At 41.6% G+C, this 20433-nt stretch overlaps 1 protein-coding gene across 8 annotated transcripts in view; it reads right to left on the minus strand.

Annotated features, from left to right (window-relative positions):
- Positions 1-20433, minus strand: part of LOC149456320 (protein CutA homolog) — a 77682-nt gene that overhangs the window by 11033 nt on the left and 46216 nt on the right. For 3 of the 8 annotated variants that reach the window (XR_016313917.1, XR_016313914.1, XR_016313916.1), the window contains 6 exons: positions 20071-20219; positions 16984-17043; positions 14909-14954; positions 11439-11488; positions 9672-9864; positions 1578-3486 (listed from right to left, as the gene is read on the minus strand). Coding sequence is in view for 4 of the 8 variants with exons in the window: in XM_089685263.1 (XP_089541389.1) it covers positions 3384-3486; positions 11439-11488; positions 14909-14954; positions 16984-17043; positions 20071-20219 (408 nt within the window). In the remaining 4 variants the exon portion in view is untranslated. Of the gene's footprint in view, positions 1-1577; positions 3487-9671; positions 9865-11438; positions 11489-14908; positions 14955-16983; positions 17044-20070; positions 20220-20433 lie in introns of those variants that run through there. The other 5 variants (XM_089685262.1, XM_089685266.1, XR_016313915.1 and 2 more) reach the window with 4 other exon arrangements.

Consider the following 20433-nt stretch of genomic DNA (forward strand, 5'->3'; position numbering starts at 1 on the left):
TTGGAGATACTTTTGTAACCCTTTCCAGCTTCATGCAAGTCAACAATTCTTGATCGTAGGTCTTCTGAGAGCTCTTTTCTGCGAGGCAAGGTTCACATCAGACAGTGCTTCTTGAAACCAGTAAACCCAAAACAGGTGTGTGTTTTTTAAGGGCAGGACAGCTGTCAGCAACACATCCAATATCATCACACTGATTGGGGTCAAGGTTGGCTCACTCCTAGCTCCAATTAGCTCTGGGAGAAGTCATTAAGCTAGGGCCTCACATACTTTTTCCTCCCTGTACTGTGAATGTTTACATGTTATGTGCAATTAAACCATGGTAACATATAATTTTTGTGTAGTATTATGTTCAGCAGACTGTGTTCTTCTATTGTTGTGACTTAGATGACGTTCAGAGCACATTTTATGCCCAATTCATGCAAAACTCCACGTAATCCCAAGGGGTTCACGTACTTTTTCTTGCAACTGTAGTTGGTCTCTAACTTTCATCTCCTGCCTACTCTTGCTGGGATGCTCATACACTCCTTGCCTCTTTACTCATGTTGACTTTGTGGGATTGAATCTTGGGTTCTGTGCTGGACTTTTTTGCACTTTTTCACACCCCTCACAGTTTATGGCTTCTAGTCAAGCTGAGGGTTTTCCCTGTTTAGTTTCACCTTGGTCATGCGGTTGTCTGTTCAACAACCTATCAAATTATCGAATTCTAATTTCTTAACTATGTTTGGGTCAGAAAGGTAAAATCTAAAGCCAGCAACATGTGGATTGAAATTCAGCCAGTTCAGCAGGGACTGGCCAAATTTTGATTTATGTATGGGCAGGGAGGTTGTACAAAAGTCGACCTTTGTACAATTTACCTGTCAGATTTTCCCTGCTTGATCAGCACTGCAGGCTATAGCTTGCAATGCTGATAAGTGTATTTTGACAGCAGAGAAGTCTCCCCAATGTCAGAATACTATAGCTCAGCCGGGAGGATTCCCCTATCCACAAATGACTCATGTATGGGCTACCTACTAAGACAGACTTGTCTTGCCCTTTACAAGAATTTTCCCAGGTCCTTTATCTTGTACAAAGGACAACAATGTTTAGTTTTTTCTTTCCAAATTGGGAGTTTGTTATATTTTTTCTCCTTGATGGATTCAGGTTATCCAGCTTCTCATTTGGTCTATGACTCAGTACTCCTTTCTTTGTTGAATTATTCCTCTCTGGTTTGTGAACGTTTTCCTCTTGGTCTTGGGAGTTGCATTGATTTTCTGTGTCCTTCCTCTGGTCTTGTTAGTGGGTCCCCTTATCAGTAAAGGGTTTTTCCTCATCCAGGGTCTGATTCAAGAGTTGGTTCCTCAGGCAGCTCTTGGACTTCTGGGAACCCCTAGTCTATTGGGCCTTTTTTCCACACTTGTTGCTGTTTGCCAGTGTTTAATTCTTATGTAGGTGGCAGTATAACCTGACAGTCAGGGCCGCTGCTAGACTATTTTGCGTCCTAGGCAAGACTAGCTACATGCGTCCTCCCCACAAAAAACAAAAACAAAAAAAACAATATTTTTTTTGAAAGCAGTAGAAAATATTAAATCAACAAACCATGAAACTGCCAAATTTATTTTAATTTGCAAAAATAAGTGCCATAAGATGCCACCAGCACCAATATTAAAGATGAAATCAGTGTCATGGACAGACTGTATCTGTGGCTGACAGTGGGAGGGTGACAGTTGCAGTGAGTGGAGGATGATAGATCCACACTCTGAAAGATCCCAGAATGGAATTCCCCAGGCGATGGGGGGAGCTAAAACACTGTGACAGAAGGCAGCTGAACTGAGCAATCCTACACAGTGACAGATCCAACACTAGAAGAGCAGGCTGTGAGATCGTGACGATGTCATCACTCACTGTCACATTACACATGTGATGGCCAGGTCACACTCACACAAACACGAGATATCAGAGTCAGCCATCACCTTCCTCCACAGGCGCAGCTCTGCCTCCACTGATCAATGGGAAGAAAAGGGCTGGGACTTCACAGTGATCAGCAGCTGCCAGCCGGTTTGCAGTAAGGGACTGAGTCTGAGAGGAATACTGGAAAGAGTGGCAGCTCAGCTGCTACACTGGCCCCAGACAACCGGTATCTTCCTCTGTCCTTTCTTTCAACCCTCTGCCACCCCTCCTCTCAGCTGAAGGATCATTCATGACGTGGCAGTGTCCCACACAGAGAGAGTGCTGGCCTGGCTGCGCCCAGGCACCCCTTTGTGGCAGTGCACCCTAGGCGGCTGCTAAGTTTGCCTAGTGGAAGCACCGGCCTACTGACAGTATATGACTTCCTGGGTCCCTCAATAGACTCCAAGATCAGGGTTTTACGGTGAGTTAAAAAATGTTCAGGTATGATATCTGCTTCCTTCATTAGCAAGAGGAGTATGTAAAGAGGCTGGAAACGAAGCCCCACGAGAATCCTCTTGATTCTTATTGGGTATAAGGAATGTTCTCCTTGCTGATCTGAAAAGTCACCCCAAAATCCTGTAAGATGTTGAAGTGTGTATATTTTACAAGTGTGTCTCACATGAGCCAAGCGTCTTTCAGCTAACGTATGGCTCTCTACCCCTGAGTGTCCCAGAACTACTGCATACCAAAACTTGAGGTCTCGTATTTATAAGTATCATAGACTTATGAAAAAATTAACATCGCATATCACATACCTGCACCATAGCGTATTGTACTTCATTGGATCAAAATTTGTGGAATATTTGATTTCTGGGATGTTTTGGTGCTTTGGCCGCCCATCGTTTTCAATGGGCTGCCTTAACACGAAGCACATTAACGCACCACAAAAATGTAAATGGGTCCTTATAGTTTCTTTTATAGTTTATGTACATGTGGTATAAGGCACAAATGCGAATTGTGTAATTACCCTTGCCAACCATGTTTGAGACTCCCTGCTGCTATCATCCTGGCTATGCTCTTTACTTTTTTCTCTGCTTTTTGTCATTTCAGACTTATTATATTGTAAGTTTTTGTATCCAAGTTGTTGTTCTTTTCTTTTTACATCCTTTCCATTTTGTTGTGCTTGTTTAGAGCTTGAATTGGCTCTATGTGCCTAAACTGCATCTTGTTTTATTGAATCACTCTCTCCTTTTGCCAATGTTGATCCTTTTCACCTGGTCTTAGACGTATATGTTGACCTTTTTTCTGAGTATCTGGAGTATTTGGTCTTAACTATTCATAGAGTTGCCTATCTAAAGACATCCAGATCTGACTTTTAACTATAGCTAACAATACTGACATTTAATCATCATTATTATTATTATTGCACAGGATTTTTACTCATAGACATTACAAACTGAAAAGTTATAATACTTCTTGAGAAAGCCATTGTGAATGTCCAGACACACAATCCACGATCATTTCTCTGACATAACATCTTCAATCCATCTGAAATAATCTGTGTTTCCATCTCCAATTGGCACTGTCAGAAAATCTGGTGTTTCAAAGGGATGAATATATCTAGAAACCAAAACACAACATGTCTTAATTTGTTTAATTTAACATTTTATGAATGGTAAATTGCAATCAGAAACCTGCCCAGATCCCTATCTTTGGAATGACTGATGTGATCCTAACTGATATAATATGAAGCTAAGGATCCTTTCACTCTGGTCATCTGTAATGCAGTATAGTACTCAATGCATTTTTTTAAAGAATACATTTTTATTGAAAAGTGTGGCACACAGACAATTAAAAAAAAGAAACAGAACACAGCGCTGTCCATTGTGCACAAGATTACAATGGTTATTGTGGCAATTGGACGCAGACAACCATTTTGTTAAGATCCACCATCTTGTATCATACTCTGCAAAGGTCATTCTCACTCCGTTCAGTCTTCCCCCTCCCTTTTTGAATGGCATGTGGTGTGTGTGTGTATGCTGGGGTCACACGTGCATCAGGCACAGCTTGATACGCTTCATGGTTGTAAACCCAGTTAGCTGGTCCCATGATGTCTGTCAGACTCTTGCCTTGGCCTGCTCGTAAAGCTATAAATCAGTCAGTCACTGGACATGAAAAGCATTCCAGAGTGGCAGTAAAACGTACATCCCACTTGAATCACTTTTTCATACAATTTCATAAAATCCCGACATGAACAAGGTACATTAAAACAAAGTATATATTCAGATATGCATTTTAATACAAGTCACCTGATACCTTACACCCCTAGGTAACATCTACCAGAGAGTAGAAAGCAATATCTTTTTATCTGTCACAGCCAGATATGTCATATTTGGTGTCAGGACGTTCAGAATAGGATCCTGCATATTATTCTACCAGTGGATAGGATGCTACATGTACCTATGGAAGGCTATTGACCATGGTATAAACTTGGGAGGGATTTGGGTCACAGCCTGGGTCTTCGCCTAACACCCCTCCCCAAATGAGGCGATTAGCCCTTGGCTTTAGTAGACACCCCCTGCTGGGACACTATAAAAGGCTGTCATGCCTGGAGAAGTGAATGAAAAGATTCTCCCTTTTAACATCAGGAATCAACTTTGGGAGAAAAGGTACCCTTTTGTTCAGGACACTTGAGCTCTGCTTAAACCAAGGACTTCTGCAGGTATCCTACCTTCTGAAACTTCTTTATCTCTGTTTGTTATTGCTCTCTCTCTCTCTCTATATATATATATATATATATATATATTTGTTACATCTTTTTCTGTAAATATTTTTATTGCACCATTTTGACCTTTTTAGTAATAAATCCTATTTTCTGAAAAGTGCTGAACTGTTTCTAAAGCTCTTTAATGCAAACTAAGAATCCCTGTCTCGGAAGAGTGCTACCGTGTGTTTTAACCCTCTGCATACATCTATCTGCGGTGGCAGTGTGTATACAGATGCTTATTCAAATATCATAGTGTTACTGCTAAGATTTGTGAGTTTCCTCCTTCTCTGCAAAAAGGTGGTGGTGGCAGTGTGAAGGATTAATTGCGTAATTAACCTGACCCAGTAACAATCGCTCTCAGGCTGCTGGCACATAGATTGTGGTCCAGCAAGCTGGAAAATCGTTGTGCAGGGCGCAGCTGAGAGTGGCATTGTTATGCAAGTGGCAGCGTGGTCTTAGATTGGCTGCTGCTTCGGTCACAAGTTGGTGAGAAGGGCTGGGGCCTGATGCCGCGCCCGTCACAGTTATTATCAGCATAAAAATATCTAACAGCACAAAAAAACCTATATAAAATAAATAGACTGGTTTACTGCTGCCTACACTAAAATGTGATGAGTACTCCCATCCTATGTTACGAAAGTGGCACCCTTTGCATTATCCTGCGGGATCCCTGGAGCTACTAATTTTCTGAGGAACACTATTTTTTGTTTTAGTTAGTATGGCCAATCAAGTAGACTTTCAAGCCTGCAGCCAGCGGAAGTCTATGTGGTTCTTTAAGAACTCTTTTATATACAGTAGGCTGTCAATACACCACCACAAAAGTTTAAAAGACCTGCAGCATTTTGTGAATGGACCTTAAAATGTGTCCAAAACGTGTCCAAAATGGTAACTGGCTCCACACATTTTAAACTTGAATTCCAGGGCAAAGAAAACTGCTCCCTTGCTCCTGCCGCACTGCAAGGCTTCAGTCCACATTTTGGTCTAAAAGGTGGCATAAAGAGGAATTACCTGTAAATTCTTTATATTAGAGTAAAGTGCAGGATACAAGAATCAATTTACAAACTATAGGTTATAGGCTTCAGCCAATTTTGTTAGCAAGCAATAGCGAGATCACAGAGAAGGAAGAGGGCTGTGTTCTACAGGTATGCCTAAATTCCTCAGAGAACACCAGGCTCCAGACTATCCTACCATCAAGTGGAAGAGAAGTCCAAGGAAGAATACCGCTGTTGATGTAAACAGAAAGGGAGGATTGGAACCCCTCACAATGTAATCCCTATGTTTATAAGGATAGTTTGGAATTGCCCTTAGGTCATATAGGACTCCCAATGGGTGATAAGGAAGAATCCTGTTTAGTAGTGGTTGCAAGGTGTCAAGAGAAAAGCATATATAAAGTCGACCATTATCTACAGGGTTCTAAATGAAATGCCAGAAGTATGGACAAGTCAAAGTATACAGTATATAGAATGAGGGAGGGGCAAGGAACTCATGATGAGGTTTTCTATTAGCCAATGAGACAGCTGCTCTCCATAGATTGCTAAGCAGGAAAAAACATTTTGTGCCCAAAATGGGATGTAAAAGGAGGCATACAATGTAAGGGTTGAATGTGCATACATAGGGAATACCCTGATCATGAGGATATTAGGAAATTGCCTGTCCAGGCTGTCACACGCCCATAGTGATTTTCAAAAGGAAAGCTGGCACTTCAGTAAGATACAAAAAAATTATCTTTTGCAGATCGTACCGAAGTGCCAGCTTTCCTTTTAAGAACCACTATGGGGTTGATTTACTAAAACTGGAGAGTGCAAAATCTGGTGCAGCTGTGCATGGTAAACAATCAGCTTCTAATTTCAGCTTGTTCATTTAAGCTTTGACAAAAAAAAATGGAAGCTAATTGGTTCCTATCATAATATAATGTGAGAAACCATGCAAATGCCAAAACAAATATACAGTATGAACTTTAGCTGGAATCATCCTAGGTGATATTTACCATACAAATCAGTAAACAACAATGTGCTGCACTTAATGAATATAGAAAACACCACCATGCTAGATAACAGTGTGAAGATAGTCCACATAACAAATCACAAAGATCCCAATGTATAAAATGTCCACAAAAAAATTACAAAGTCCACTTGAAGACAATAAAGTGTATCTCATGCCAATGTGTCAACCTCCAGCACAAATATTTCTTGTGATGCTTGCCAGAACTGCATGACCTTCAAATTATAGAAAGGTCATGTATGGCGTATGTTATTATGTAGATCCACCGCAGTGACACTTCCCACTCACTGGTTGCAGGCTGGACACAGGTTCACTTTACAGCACTCGTCTGCATACAAACGTGGCAAAACGTGGCGTCCCAAATTCCTCACATTTCTCACTGCTAGCAATCTGTTCTTGTTCCAAGTGTCCCAAGCAACCACATTCAGAGAAAAAAGAGGAGACCACTGCTCCCATAGTGTAAATCTGACAGGAATTTTTTTAAATTGCATTCATATAAGTAGGAAATTAAACCGTGCTGTATACACAAGTCGGACGAATTCCACCTCTGGGGACACTTCTACTTCTAGGATAGCTGAGTATGGTAGACAAGAGCAAGCTGTTGTGGACCATAGGTATAGCGGAAAGACAACCACCAAAGAAATCCTGGGAACAGGGGAATTTAAACCGTCCGTGGTATAATTTTTGAAATAGTATAACCTGTATCGCAGTTGAGCCCTAGGCAGGAGAGGACAGCCTAAACACCTAATTCCAGAGATAGCAAGTGGTAAACTGCAGCCGTGGAAGGGATGGTTAAAAAGGCATGCTGGAGCTCAGAAGAAGACCTGAGAGTTAAGCCAGGGAAATCATATCATTGGACAGAGCAGGGTATTCATTTTCTAGAATTTGTATTTTAAAGAATAACTCTACTTTTGTTGAGAAAAAAACATTCCCCTCTGTCTCTATGTACACTGCTGGGATTTTAACCAACTTTCCTGCAGATTTTTACCTTTTGTTATTCTGAAGGAATAGCTGACTGTTTTTCTATGTGCATGTGCCAAGTGAATCTGTATGGGAGTGGTTTTATAATTATCAATCAGCTGCTGCACCTGCAGGGCTCTGATGAGGAAACTTGCAGGGTCTGCATCCCTTTAGATGTGATTTCCCTTTGGGAGTATCTCACCAAAGATTACATTTTTGTTGCAAAGGATGCTCAAATTATGATTTGTATCATAGTGCAGACTAAAGGAAAAATGAGTAAGCCAATCACACAAGCAGGAAATTACATATCTGGGGGGTGTTCTGTACACAGATGGTGTACAGAACGCCTCCAGGTAGCCATATTGCATTGCATTTTACAGAAAATTGCAGCACTGCAGATTGAGAAGGAATTTTTTAATGACATTCAATTACAATATTTCTTGTATCGCAATTGTATATGCTATATTATTTTTCTTTAATCATAAGAAAGTTCATCATGACTTTCTTTAATTCGTTTAGTCATTGGGGATAATTTACTAAAACTGGAGAATGCAAAATCTGGGGCATCTCTGCATAGAAACCAATCAGCTGACTGGCTGCACCAAATTTTGCACTTTCCAGTTTTATTAAATCAACCCCACAGTCTGGATAACCATCAAGGTGACAGTGGTCAGCTGTAGGACCAGTCCAACTAATGTAAAATAAGTTTTTAGAGGAATCTCCAAGCGCTTATCCACCAAGTCTTTTAAGGAGGGAGTAACCTAAATAGTGACAGTAGTGTCAGCATTAAGTGCAAAAATGGCTGGGTTCACCTTGGGAATGGATAATTTTTTGCTAAAATCTGTGTCCATAGATTACAAGGTTTCAAAATTATCAGAGGGAGGGAAATAACCTCTCTGAGTTTGGCCAATCATTGTAAAAGGAACAGTTTTCCTGATCCAGAGTGGAAAAAGGCATTCTACAGAAGGCCATCTTCTTAGAGTATTTTTGAGTATCTGGGGCAATGTAGCACTAGATGTTTTTATCCAGAGACTAGTATATACTGCTTCTATCAATTAATCCTCATTAACCAGCATATGGTGAAAAGGTAAGGAAGTAACTTGCTTAAACACTGGAGAATAGAAATCATGAAGCGCCTCCTTTTGGAATTGGGCTACAGGTGGTGTGGCAAAAATCACATTGTGTTATCGACAGAAAATGGTAGCCAGAAGTGTGCAGCTATTAGTCTTGAAAGCCCTCTGTCAGTAGCTGAAAAAGGAACTACTGGTTAGAAGGTCGAAAAAAAACACCACATTTGCAAAAGTAATGTTATAATAACATTACCCTTTAGGCCAAACAGTGAAATAATAAAGTTAGGGAACAACACTTAGAGTGCAAGTCCCCTTACTCCTGTGCCCATGAACCACTTGTGTACATAGCACTGTGCTATATTTTGTAGAATAGGGATGTAGTGTATACTTCAGAGCCATCAAGATGTGTAAACCAGTAACCGATGTGTTAAAGGGTACAGGGAAATCCTGTCTTACCTTGTCAACATCACTGGTTCTATCCAGGGTCAAGTTACAGTGGGCATACAATGGGGTCTTCAGGGTCTGGGTGCCATAGCCCTAGGACCATGGTCATAGACCCCTAGACCTGTATAGCTTTCTGTGGCTAACTACACATTCCAAGGTGAGTGCCGAGTGCAGGATCCAGTGTGCAAAGTAAACATTACAGGCTGGCCCTGTGACAATCAGGTCCAGGGACAGTTCCCAAGATGTGCTCAATGTTACTGATCTGGAAACTACTAGTGAGGCCTGAAGGCAGTAAGCAGTCAGATCCTGATAGAATTGTTAAAGGAAGTAGCTAAACCTCCTATAAGAAAAACTTAAAGGGGAAAGACTTCCTCCACCTGAGGACACTAGCAAACAAACTGGATCCCCACAGATTGAGTGGGGTTTATTTGGCGCCTCTAGGGGGCAATCCCAGCTAAGTTTTTCCTAATATCCAATTTCTTGAAAGTAGTGACATAATTTATGGTCTATGAACTGGTTTCTGTGTCCTATACTGTACAATAAAGATAAACAGTTTTACTTACCTGATCCTCCAATCCTACAGTCTCCCTGCAGGCTTCTACACCAGTCCCACAGTCTATTCTCTCTTATGCTCTGGCTGTTGCAGGCCCTCTGATGCTATCAAGTCCAATGCAGAACCCATAGTTCTGCACTGGATGTGAAGACACCGAGGGACAGTCCACTGCCAGGGTGTAGCGGAATAGAGGAGAGCGCCAGCTGCCAGAGAAGAGGAAAAGGTGAGTAAATCTGCTTTTTTTCCTGGTTTCCTAGACCTGAATTAACATTTGACCCTTGCAGTATGGGGGCAGCCCTACTGCAAGTGAGCATTTTTCCTTTCCAAATAAATGGGCTTTAAAGTTGACCTGTGTTCAAATAACTCTTTTCAGTACTGGCCACATGACCAAAAGCCTAAACATTTGGTCACATGATCTCTACTGAATGGGAGGAGCAGCCAGTTTAAAAATCTGATCCTCCCCTTCAACAGGAAACATGTTTCTAAATGCTTAGGCCCCCATACCAAGTTTCTATCCACTTGGTCAAAATGGACATTATTTCTCAACTCAGATGAATACAAAATGATAATGAGAACTCTTAACTATCAGTCAGACCAATTTTACACACTTCATCTATGCTGACTTTTATATAAACATTTATGGGGTCTTATTAGATAATTGGGGATGTGGGGCGTGGGGGAGGGTGCTGGAGGTGGGAGGTGGATGTTGTGACCTGGGGGTGAGGGGTGCATTGCGCAGTCAGTGAAATGAAAAAGTTTGGGGGAAGATGGGTAGGAGGGAAGTTATGGAGGGGGTAAAAGGTGAGTAGAATGAAGGTGTTATGAGTTGGAGGAGGGGTTTGAGTTCAGAGGTACTGTGATCTGGGAGGTAGTTGGTAGAGCAGTAGAGTGACCGGGGAGGGAGGGAGGTGGAATGTGTTGTAACTGGAGGAGAGATGGTGAGGTGGTACGAAGTTTCTGTGACTTGGACAGGATGTGAACAGAAGACCTTGCCAATGTTGTCATTAGCCTCCACCAGAGGCATATTCTGCTTACCAGACTCCTGAAACTAAGAGCTCCTCCTTTAGATTCAGCACTGCTAATTCTACTTCTTACAGAGGATGGCAGCAAAGCCATCACCCTCTCTTGCAGTAATCTGTGCTGCTGGTCATCCTGGACCTGCAGAAGAGACCACCATTGTTCCATCTACTGTGATATCACTCCCTGCACTGTGGCTGGAGTGCAGGATAGGGGTTTAGTGTGCATTATTTGCATCTGTTTTGTCTCTGAAGCTAGCTACATTGTGCTGCAAGCTGCCTGAACTGAAGTATACTGACATGATTGCAAAGTTGTCAGCACACCGCTGTCAGATAGACTCCAGCAAGAAAATGTTCTTGAGTACACAGAACTTCTCCATCAGCAGCACTGTCAAGGATTGATATGGCTGCAGGCAACCTGCTGCTGGAGGATGGCCAACTCTACTGCTTGTCCAGGCTGGTCAGCGGCCTTATTAAAACTGCAGGAGAGGGTGGTGGATTTGTTGACATCCTTTGTGAGAGCAGGATTAGCAGCATCGGCCAAGGGGGGGGGGGGGGGGAGAACACTGGTAACAGGCTCACCTTGTGCTGCTGGTGTCCTGCCCATCCTTGTTCTGCTCTGCAGTAATGCTGCTATTATTCAATCTCAACTGTGATTTCTGTGTTATATGCCCTGCCTAAACTGCAAAGGAAATGCCTATGTGCATAGTCTGTAAGGCCTTTTCAGGCCAGTAGCAGATAATTATTCGCTGCATTCATACCTGACATATCCTGATAATTCGTTTATCTCTGCTGTCCTGGTTTTCGCTATCTGCAAAAAAAAACAGCGAAAGAGGTAAAACAGAAATTTAACTTTTTTTTTATTATAAAACAATTTTTAAAATGTCTGTAGGGCTTATCAAAATAGGAACAAAGAAGTCTAAGCCTTTAAAGTCAGGTGATGACAGTTCGATGGCCAATCAGAAAGTGGTGGTCAGTGCACTCTACACAGATTGCTCCCTGCTGAAGAATATACAGTATTGTGGCACACAAGGAAGAGATCAGGTAACTGCAACCAGCCACTGCTGTCCATTTGGCTAATGCACAATAAAGTGGATCTCCAGTAGTTTTGGATAGAGTGCGGAATGGTTAGAACCTCATTTGTGTTTTTATTGTTGTCTGTGTATCCGCTCGGCAAAATTTGATTCATTTTTTGTTATGGTGCACTTTGTTATTAGAAAAATCTGGGAAACATCTAACTTTTTATAGTTGTCATTGGAACAGGAGATGATGGGAAATCCTCCAATAAGGACACCTGTTCATGTGACCTGCCAAAGATTGAATTTCCTCTCATTTTTTATGTCCTCAGACATCGGTAAAGTTTCCCCAATAGGGACATGGACAGCAATAAAAATCTGAAAGAAAAATGAAACCCTTCGGTTATCGGCAGCAATTTCCTGACGCTGTCACATCGTGAGGAAAGTACTGCCAAAAACTGCCAAATGTCACAGAGCAGATCTGCACTAATAATCAGTGCCCTGATTATCAGTGCCACCCATCAGTGCCACCCGTCAGTGCTGTCAGTCGGTGTCGCCAGTCATTGCCGCTCATCAGTGCCCATCATTGCTGCATATCAGTGCAGCATCAACAGTGCCTCCTCATCAATGCCTACCAGTAACACCTCATCATTGCAGCCCATCAATGTTGCCTATCAGTGCTGCCTCATCAGTGCCCATCAGTGCAGCCTCATCAGTGCCCATCAGTGCAGCCTCATCAACGCACATCAGCGAAGGAAAAAAATTACCTGTTTTCACAATTTTATAATAGAAACAAAGAAAAACCTTTTTTTCAAATTTTTGGCTCTATTTTTGTTTATAGTGAAAAACATAAAAACCCCCAGTGGTGATCAAATTCCACCAGAAGAAAGCTCTATTTGTGTGAAAAAAATTATAACAATTTCATATGGGTACAGTGTTGCATGACTGTGCAATTGTCATTCAAAGTGCAACAGCGCTGAAAGCTGAAAACTGGCCTGGGCAGGAAGGCGGTAAAAGTGCCAGGTAGTCAAGTGATTAATTGGTTCAACTGATAGGAAGAAAATGGGATTTTTGTTCTCACTGCAACATGCCTTTATTGGATTCAATTGAGAGACGCAGGTCTCATTCCTTTATGTTTACGTTCATGCTATTGGTACTGCCTTGTCACAAAACTTAGGCATGCTGGTTGTGGGTGGGGGTATCGCGGGCAGGCCTACAGTTTTTTTGGTTTGCCAGTGTTCTGGCATAATTTAATTTAAAGCAGAATAAATATAAAACAAGTATTACTTTTTTTTTTTACAGAAAAGTTTTCAATGACATACTTGGTTTAAGTGCTTCTGAACTCAAAAAGTGAAGTTATTATGTGTTATATGGAGCATCTAAAATGAGAATTGTGTCTAAGTAGTGCCCTGTAAAATATACTTTTTGTCCAGAAGTTTCCTGAATAATAGCAGTGCACACTCTGGCATGTGACAGTACCTAGACACTTATGTGAATACAGCCTCATAGCTTTGTATCTGCAGTGTGATATCCAAGGTTTGCTTCAGACTGCTAGACTCAAGAGATTTGAAGTTTGGTTTGGTCATGTCACCACTGTGCAGCTCACTAATCCTCTTGCTGGAAGCTCTGGCATGAAGCAAAACCATACGTTTACATCTGTCTATACAGAGACAGCATGCAAAACAAGGCATGGTAAGACAGAAATGGTTCTCCTCCTACCTATTGCAGCACTCCTTCAGCATTACTTATAACTCTGTCTCCTCCACTCCACTCCATCTTTCTGTAGGGGTTCCTCAAGGTTCTGTCCTTGGACCCCTTCTCTTCTCCATCTACACCTCCTCCCTTGGTCACTTGATAAACTCCCATGGCTTTAAGTACCATCTCTATGCTGATGATAAACAAATCCATCTTTCTACTCCTCACCTCACCCCTTCAGTCTCCTCTCACATTACTAACCTACTAAGTGACATATCAGCATGGATGCCACTCCACTTCCTCAAACTCAATCTTTCCAAAACTGAGCTCATACTATTCCCATCCAGTGCCCCCTCCTCTGGCTTCTCCATCAAGATCAATAGTACAACCATCAGTCCCTCCCCTCATGCCAGGGTACTAGGTGTAATCCTAGACTCCCATCTGTCCTTTCAGCCCCAAATCCAAGCACTGTCAAAAGCTTGTAGACTTCACCTCTGCAACATCTCCAAGATACGCCCGTTCTTAACCTCTGAAACTACTAAGCAACTTATTCACTCCCTGGTTATCTCTCGACTTGACTATTGTAACTGCTTCCTCATTGGCCTACCTCATAGCAGGCTATCCCCTCTTCAGTCTATCATGAATGCTGCTGCCAGACTCATCCACCTTACTAACCATTCCATATCTGCCACCCCTCTCTGCCAATCCCTCCACTGGCTTCCCATTCCCCAACAGATAAAATTGTAAGCATTAACAATAACGTATAAAGCCATTTATAATTCTTCCCCAAATTACATCATCGATCTTGTCTCCAAATATCACCCAAACTGTACTGTCCGCTCCTCACACGACCTCCTGCTCTCTAGCTCCCTTGTCTCCTCCTCCCATGCTTATCTCCATGACTTCTCCAGAGCTTCCCCCATCCTCTGGAACTCTCCACCCTAATTTATCAGACTATCGCCTACTCTGCTCACTTTTAGGCGATCTCTGAAAACCTATCTCTTCAGGGAAGCCTATCCTGTTCTCAGCTAATAATGGAATCTTCTATTCCTCCTACCAGTCCATCCCCCACAGTTATTACCCTTTGTACCACTTGCCCCTCCCTCTTAGATTGTAAGCTCCAAGGAGCAGGGCCCTCCTAACCCTCTTGTATTGAACTGTATTGTTGCTGTATTGTCTCCCGTTATATTGTAAAGCACTGAGCAAACTGTTGGCCCTATATAAATCTTCTATAATAATAATAATAAAAAACACAGGTAATACTGGCAGCTAGCTGTTTCCTTCTGCCTGCCTTTCTTGGGCACAGCTTCCAGAGTAATTTTCCTGTTTAAGGTGCTGATTTATTATCAGCTTTGATTTTCTTCACACATCCAATCACGTGCAGGATACATTCATATTTTAGATTGATTGTTAGGCAATTGAAAGAGAACACAGTCAACCCACTAGAGAAAAAAAAGAGCAAAACACAAACTATGTCAGAGAGCATTCCTTGTAATATCTATTTAGTGAGAAACACTTACTAAAAGTACCTCAGTAGATTCCTCTATTTCTCCTTTCCAGATGTACCTGTGAAATATTAATAGAATATACAGTATATATTTATATATATATTTAAAAGCACCTGGCTGCATGGAATACAATAATTGTATAATAGGGGTCCCTGCTCTGTTATGGTTCACATTCATTTATTCTCTAGCTTTGGATGGAATGAGAAGGGTTAGACCTTCTGTCAGGTTGCAATTGCTGTCTGTGTCTCAACCCTTTACATTGTAAGCTCCGTGAGCAGGGCCTTCCTATTCCTTCTGTATTGAACTGGATTGTAATTGTACTATCCCCCTTTATATTGTAAAGCGCTGCGCAAACTGTTGGTGCTATACACTGTAAATCCTTTCTAATAATAATAACTGTGCACTTCCTTTCCTAATGATCATACAGAAAAGAAAGGTGGAATTCTCCTATGAAAAAATAAATCCATAAAATTATTAAATTGGAATTCCAGGCTAAATCTACTATCTTTAATGTTCCCCTTTTCCTTTTTTTTCTGCAGGTCATTTTGTTGCATCCTCATTTCCAGTCTTTTGCCTGGAAATGCTGCAGCCACGCTGCTGGATTTGCAGCACTGTTTAACTCTCATTTGTGTCTCCCTATTTGTTTCAGAGGTGACGTTATGTCACTGTATACTCCTTTACATGTGTTGTTGGCCAAGATATTGTATGTTGCCAACAATGACCACTGGAGAGGTATTATATAGGAGTGCCACTATAACCTCCCACTGACCAGAACGGAAAAATAGGATGTTAAAGATTAGCAGTCATTTGAATAGAAATAATAAAATAAATTTATTTAGGAGGAATTTTATGGATAGGGTGATGGATTGATGAATAGATCAACCAATTAAGGACTTATGGATATTCTTTTCGATGGAGGCTTGGCTAATGCTTTAAAGAGATTATAACCCTTCCTTCTTCCATCCAATACTATAAAAATTTTGGTTGAAGCTTCACTTTTAGAATATGATAAAAAAAACATTTAAGACAAATGTAACATCAAAACAGTAACCTCAACACTGTTAGAAAGTATGGCCTCCCATTGAAAATATGTGCTAGTTTTTTTCAGTCTCCCTGCAAAGGCCCACAAATACCTGTTGAACCTGCTAGTGAAGTCAACCTAATGCAGCTTCCTGTGATGGTGTGGCAACAGTGCTGCAGTGCTCCTGAATTCAGAACAGAGATACCACTCTTCTGTAGACTATGCCTGCTTGAACTACAGTGAGATTAAAAAATATTGCTGGGGCATGGCTATTAGCATTGTCACTGTAGAATGTCAAGCAGCACCTGGCCACACCTAGTTCTGCCCACTGCTTTCTGATCTGACATCACTTCCTCTGTTACTGAAACCTTCCCCAGAGTGAGCTGCAGTTTCTGTAAAGGGAGGCACAAAGGAGGGTTTGCCTCAGTTTGGGAATGTAAATACAATTGTTGGTTATCTTTATGGGGCTTGTACATCACATAATAAATGTATTTGAAACATGTTTAGACTTTTATATAGGAGCCTTTGCTTGTACTTTAATGTGGACCTTACATGGAAATGCAAGGTCTGATTATCCTTGACCCTTTCCCCCATGAACAAACGCTGAGTTAATTTAGAGAAAATAATTATGTGGAGTCATAGGCCTTCCAGAAAGATTCTGATAAAGCTGAGCATCTCAGAAGACATTCCTGCACTGTTCTGGAGCCTCTTTTCTTGAGCTTTCCCAAGAATAGGCCCAGTGATGTCATCTTTGCCTAGGCACTAAGGCAGACAAGTGCCTTACTAAGTGTTAGCTTACTATATATTTTTCAACTTTTTTCTTTAATTCTTTGTTTTTACATGGATGGGGGCTCCTTGCAAGATCCACTTTAATAATTTAGCTTTTTAGACTTTCCTCTTTTAAAACATGTTTACATGTGTTCTGTAGTAGGGTTCTGCCATAAAATATCCACTTAGTTAGTGGCTACATCTGATGTCTTGATGAATGTTTTCCATGGACTTGCTGGTTGTGACATGAGAATTGCTGTGTGAATTATTGATGGTTGAATGCACATAATGCACTTACAGTGATGAGCTCTTTGGCATAATATTCACACTGGCTGCCAGTTTCTTCTCCAGAATGCCCCTAAGGAAATTAGACAAATTAAATAATCGTACTGCCATAGTTGTACATCATGTATTTTCCTGATCTACAATGCAATGGTCTAGTTATAAAATGTGGATTTACATTGTGTTGGTTATTCTCCAACAAATTATGTGCATAAAGCTACTATCAGAGGCTGTTTATGAAATGCACATTTTCAGGAAAAAATGCAATAAAATTAATTTTAGTGCATAAACACACAATAGAAAATCCATTTTTGGTTTAAATATAAAAGATGAGGTTGCATCGAGTAAATAGATACCAAACATTCCATGTCTTAAAATTGCGTGTGCCCACGATACCACCATAAACTTTGTTGCCCAAAAATCCCTATAGGTGAAATTTTAAAAGCCTTTACAGCTCATCAGTTTAGCGATAACTAGGAGCTCTTGTGCTAGAACTATTGTTATCACTCTGAGGTTTACAGCGATATGTCACACGTGTGGTGTGACCACGGTTTACATATGTGTGCACACCCTGGGCTTGCGTTTGTACAGCTGTGCAGGGCAACAGGGGTTATAGCAATTTAGAAAAAAAATATTTTAATATATTTTCTTATAATGGTAATTTTTAAAAAAAAATTTTTTAGATTTTTTTAAAATTTTTTACTTGATTGCTATTACAAGGGGTTAATAAATCTCTATGTGATAGCAGCTGGTGACAGGTACTCTTTATGGATACATTAGGGGTCTAATAGACCCCAATCAATGTCTCCTCTGCCCTTCACACCATTTAACCAAGCACAGATCGGTTGGTTAGATGTGTCTCCTGGCTGTACTGGCCAGGAAAGGGTGCATCTAAAGCTGGCAGTGACATCAATTCCAATTGCATGTGAGATCAAAGCACGGATTTGCCTCGGTATCAAATCGCTCTCCCTCCCCTAGCCGGTGATAGTGTTCCTGGGCTCTGCTAGGAGCAGAAATTGCAGGAGCCATGGAAGGGGGGAAGGTCGCTTGTGGGAGGCACCGCGCTACTGGCTCCATGAAATTGATTGGCAGCTATGGAGTGCCGCATCACTTTTCACTTTCCAGTGGCTGCGTTAGGCAAATTAGATGGCCGTGAGGCCCCTGTGAGTGCAAGGCCTTAGGTGACCGCCTAATTTGCCTAATTATAGAGCTGCATGTGACTACTATCCAGGCCTTTACCTCTCTGTGTGGATATTTTAATCTATAAGTCGCCAGCACACCCTCATCATGAACCAATAAGCTTCACAGCTGTTACAAATTGCTGTAAGCAAACACATACCCTTTGATGGAGGACTTGCCTTGTTTGTAAGCAGGTTGGAATTAGCTACTTAGCTGTTGCCTCAAATGTGAGGGTTAAGGTTAACTCATTTTGCACCATTAGTGGGCTGCCGCAATGGCCGATTTTCGTGCAGCCATTTAATTGGGTGATTGGGCATGCTGGAAATTTTTTGACAAATTAATTTCTAATCAGTGATGGGGAAATCTTGGAAGAGATACAATTGAAAAAGATATGATCATGAACTGAGACCAGGAAATAAAATATTTCTGGCCATGAAATTTATTTTATGTAACAACATGAGGCTTGGTTTGTTGAATTTCGAAATTGAAGGCTTGGTTGATTGAATTTCGACATTAATGCTGGCACCATTGTATTACAAAATGCACCAAATTTCCAATTTTGAAAAGAAAATTTGTTCGGAAATCCTCCCGTGTATGGCCGGCTTTAGTTCCCAGGCTTTCCGTTTGGCGGGATGTTTAGTTCCAACCCAATGCTCCTGTGATATATAACAGAAGGCGGGGAAAAAGAGGAAGGGCCGTTGTGAATGGGAAGGGCCCTGGAGAAAGAGGATTCCTCGAGGTTCCCCTGAAGGAGCCGAGAGCACAGCACTTGAAAGATGTGAAAGCTTTTAACCTGGGGTTCACCCTAAAGATGCCAGCTACTGCGGAATGTATCAATGGGCCTTTATTTGTATGCAATCCACCTTTGTAAGAATGCCGGGGCAGCACATAGCCTGATTAGGAGTAGGGACTAGAGACTAGGGACTAAAGAAAAAGGAATGTTCTTTGGCTGGACTTTGTACCATCTTGTACTTTATTCAGTAAAATGTTGAAACTTCGCCTTTTGCCTGGTCTGAAGTCATTTAAAGGAGTGTAATGCAAGTAACTGACACGTTGCTGCAGTTCTGGATCTCTAACATTTTGCAGTATGAAGAGTTTGCATGCTAAGAGTCATCCTAGTGCTAATTCTACATGTGGTTGCCGTGAGCAACAGAGGTGCAATCAGCGGGCGGCCTTTTGGAAATGTGTACCTGTTACAGATGGAATGGCCTCTAGCCACAAGGGAGATGTTGTCGGCACTCCTTACGCCACATTCTGTTTCCCTTAGCAATGGGAGCGGAACTGTATTGCAGAGGTCCCCATCCTGTACAGAAATACGTAGATCCAAAGAGGTAAAGTCATGTGCATGTTGGAGCCCGCACTATGCGCACGGCGGGGTTCCATGCTGCTACAAGGTGGCTGTTATCAGTGTTTGCAGCTACACTGGGAAGATGTACATTTACAGAGAGTTGACTGGACTAGAGAGTTAACTAGAGAACAGTTGTTGTGCAAGTGTACATGGTGTACGTTCATCTCTAAGAGTAGAGGACCAGGTTGAGTATTCCCCTACGGTGGGTTTGGCCTTGTCCCAGGGCATTGATGAAAACGGCACAAGAGTAAAGGTACCCCATATGTGTGAAGTGGAGTGATCCTGTTACAGGTGCCTAGCGTAGTCCAGAAGAACCCACCCTGGGGTAGGCCTAGTATGGGACCCACACTTGGCACCCAATGATGAGCAGAACATAGGAGGTACCAACCGCCTGCCCCACATGTTTCTAGACTATCACAGTTATTAGTGAGTTAATGAAGCATCATTTTAATGGTATTCTAGTAGCATATTGTACATCCTTATGTAACTGCTGACAGCTCGATCTAACTTGTGGCTCATTACCAGCCCAGCTATTGTATGGCATTTAGCCTAGTAGTATTTTCTGTGTTATTTTACCTGGCAATATCTTTAGCGACCTGGTCATTTGGACAATTGATGAAAGCCAGGGAGTGAGACCCAGAGATGTAACCTCCTGTCACTGCAGCATGAATGTGACACAAAATGCTCTTAAATACAGGGAACAATAAACATGAGCCAGTCATTAGCTGCAAAGCAAACACAAAGATTACCAAATTAGTGAAGGTAGTACAATGAAGTGAAAAAAATTCACATACCCAGCTGAATTGTTTTTCAGTAATCCCACAAAAGAACGTGTGTCTTGTGTTACAGTATATAAAATGGCAGCTAACATACTGTAGATCACACATCAGCTGCATAAATGGTAAATAACTAATATACACGTTAGTGAGACTTCCACTT

Source organism: Staurois parvus, unplaced genomic scaffold (genome assembly GCF_062004578.1).
Source record: "Staurois parvus isolate SC_StPar_1 unplaced genomic scaffold, SC_StPar_1.0 ptg000365l, whole genome shotgun sequence".
Lineage (NCBI taxonomy): Eukaryota > Metazoa > Chordata > Amphibia > Anura > Ranidae > Staurois > Staurois parvus.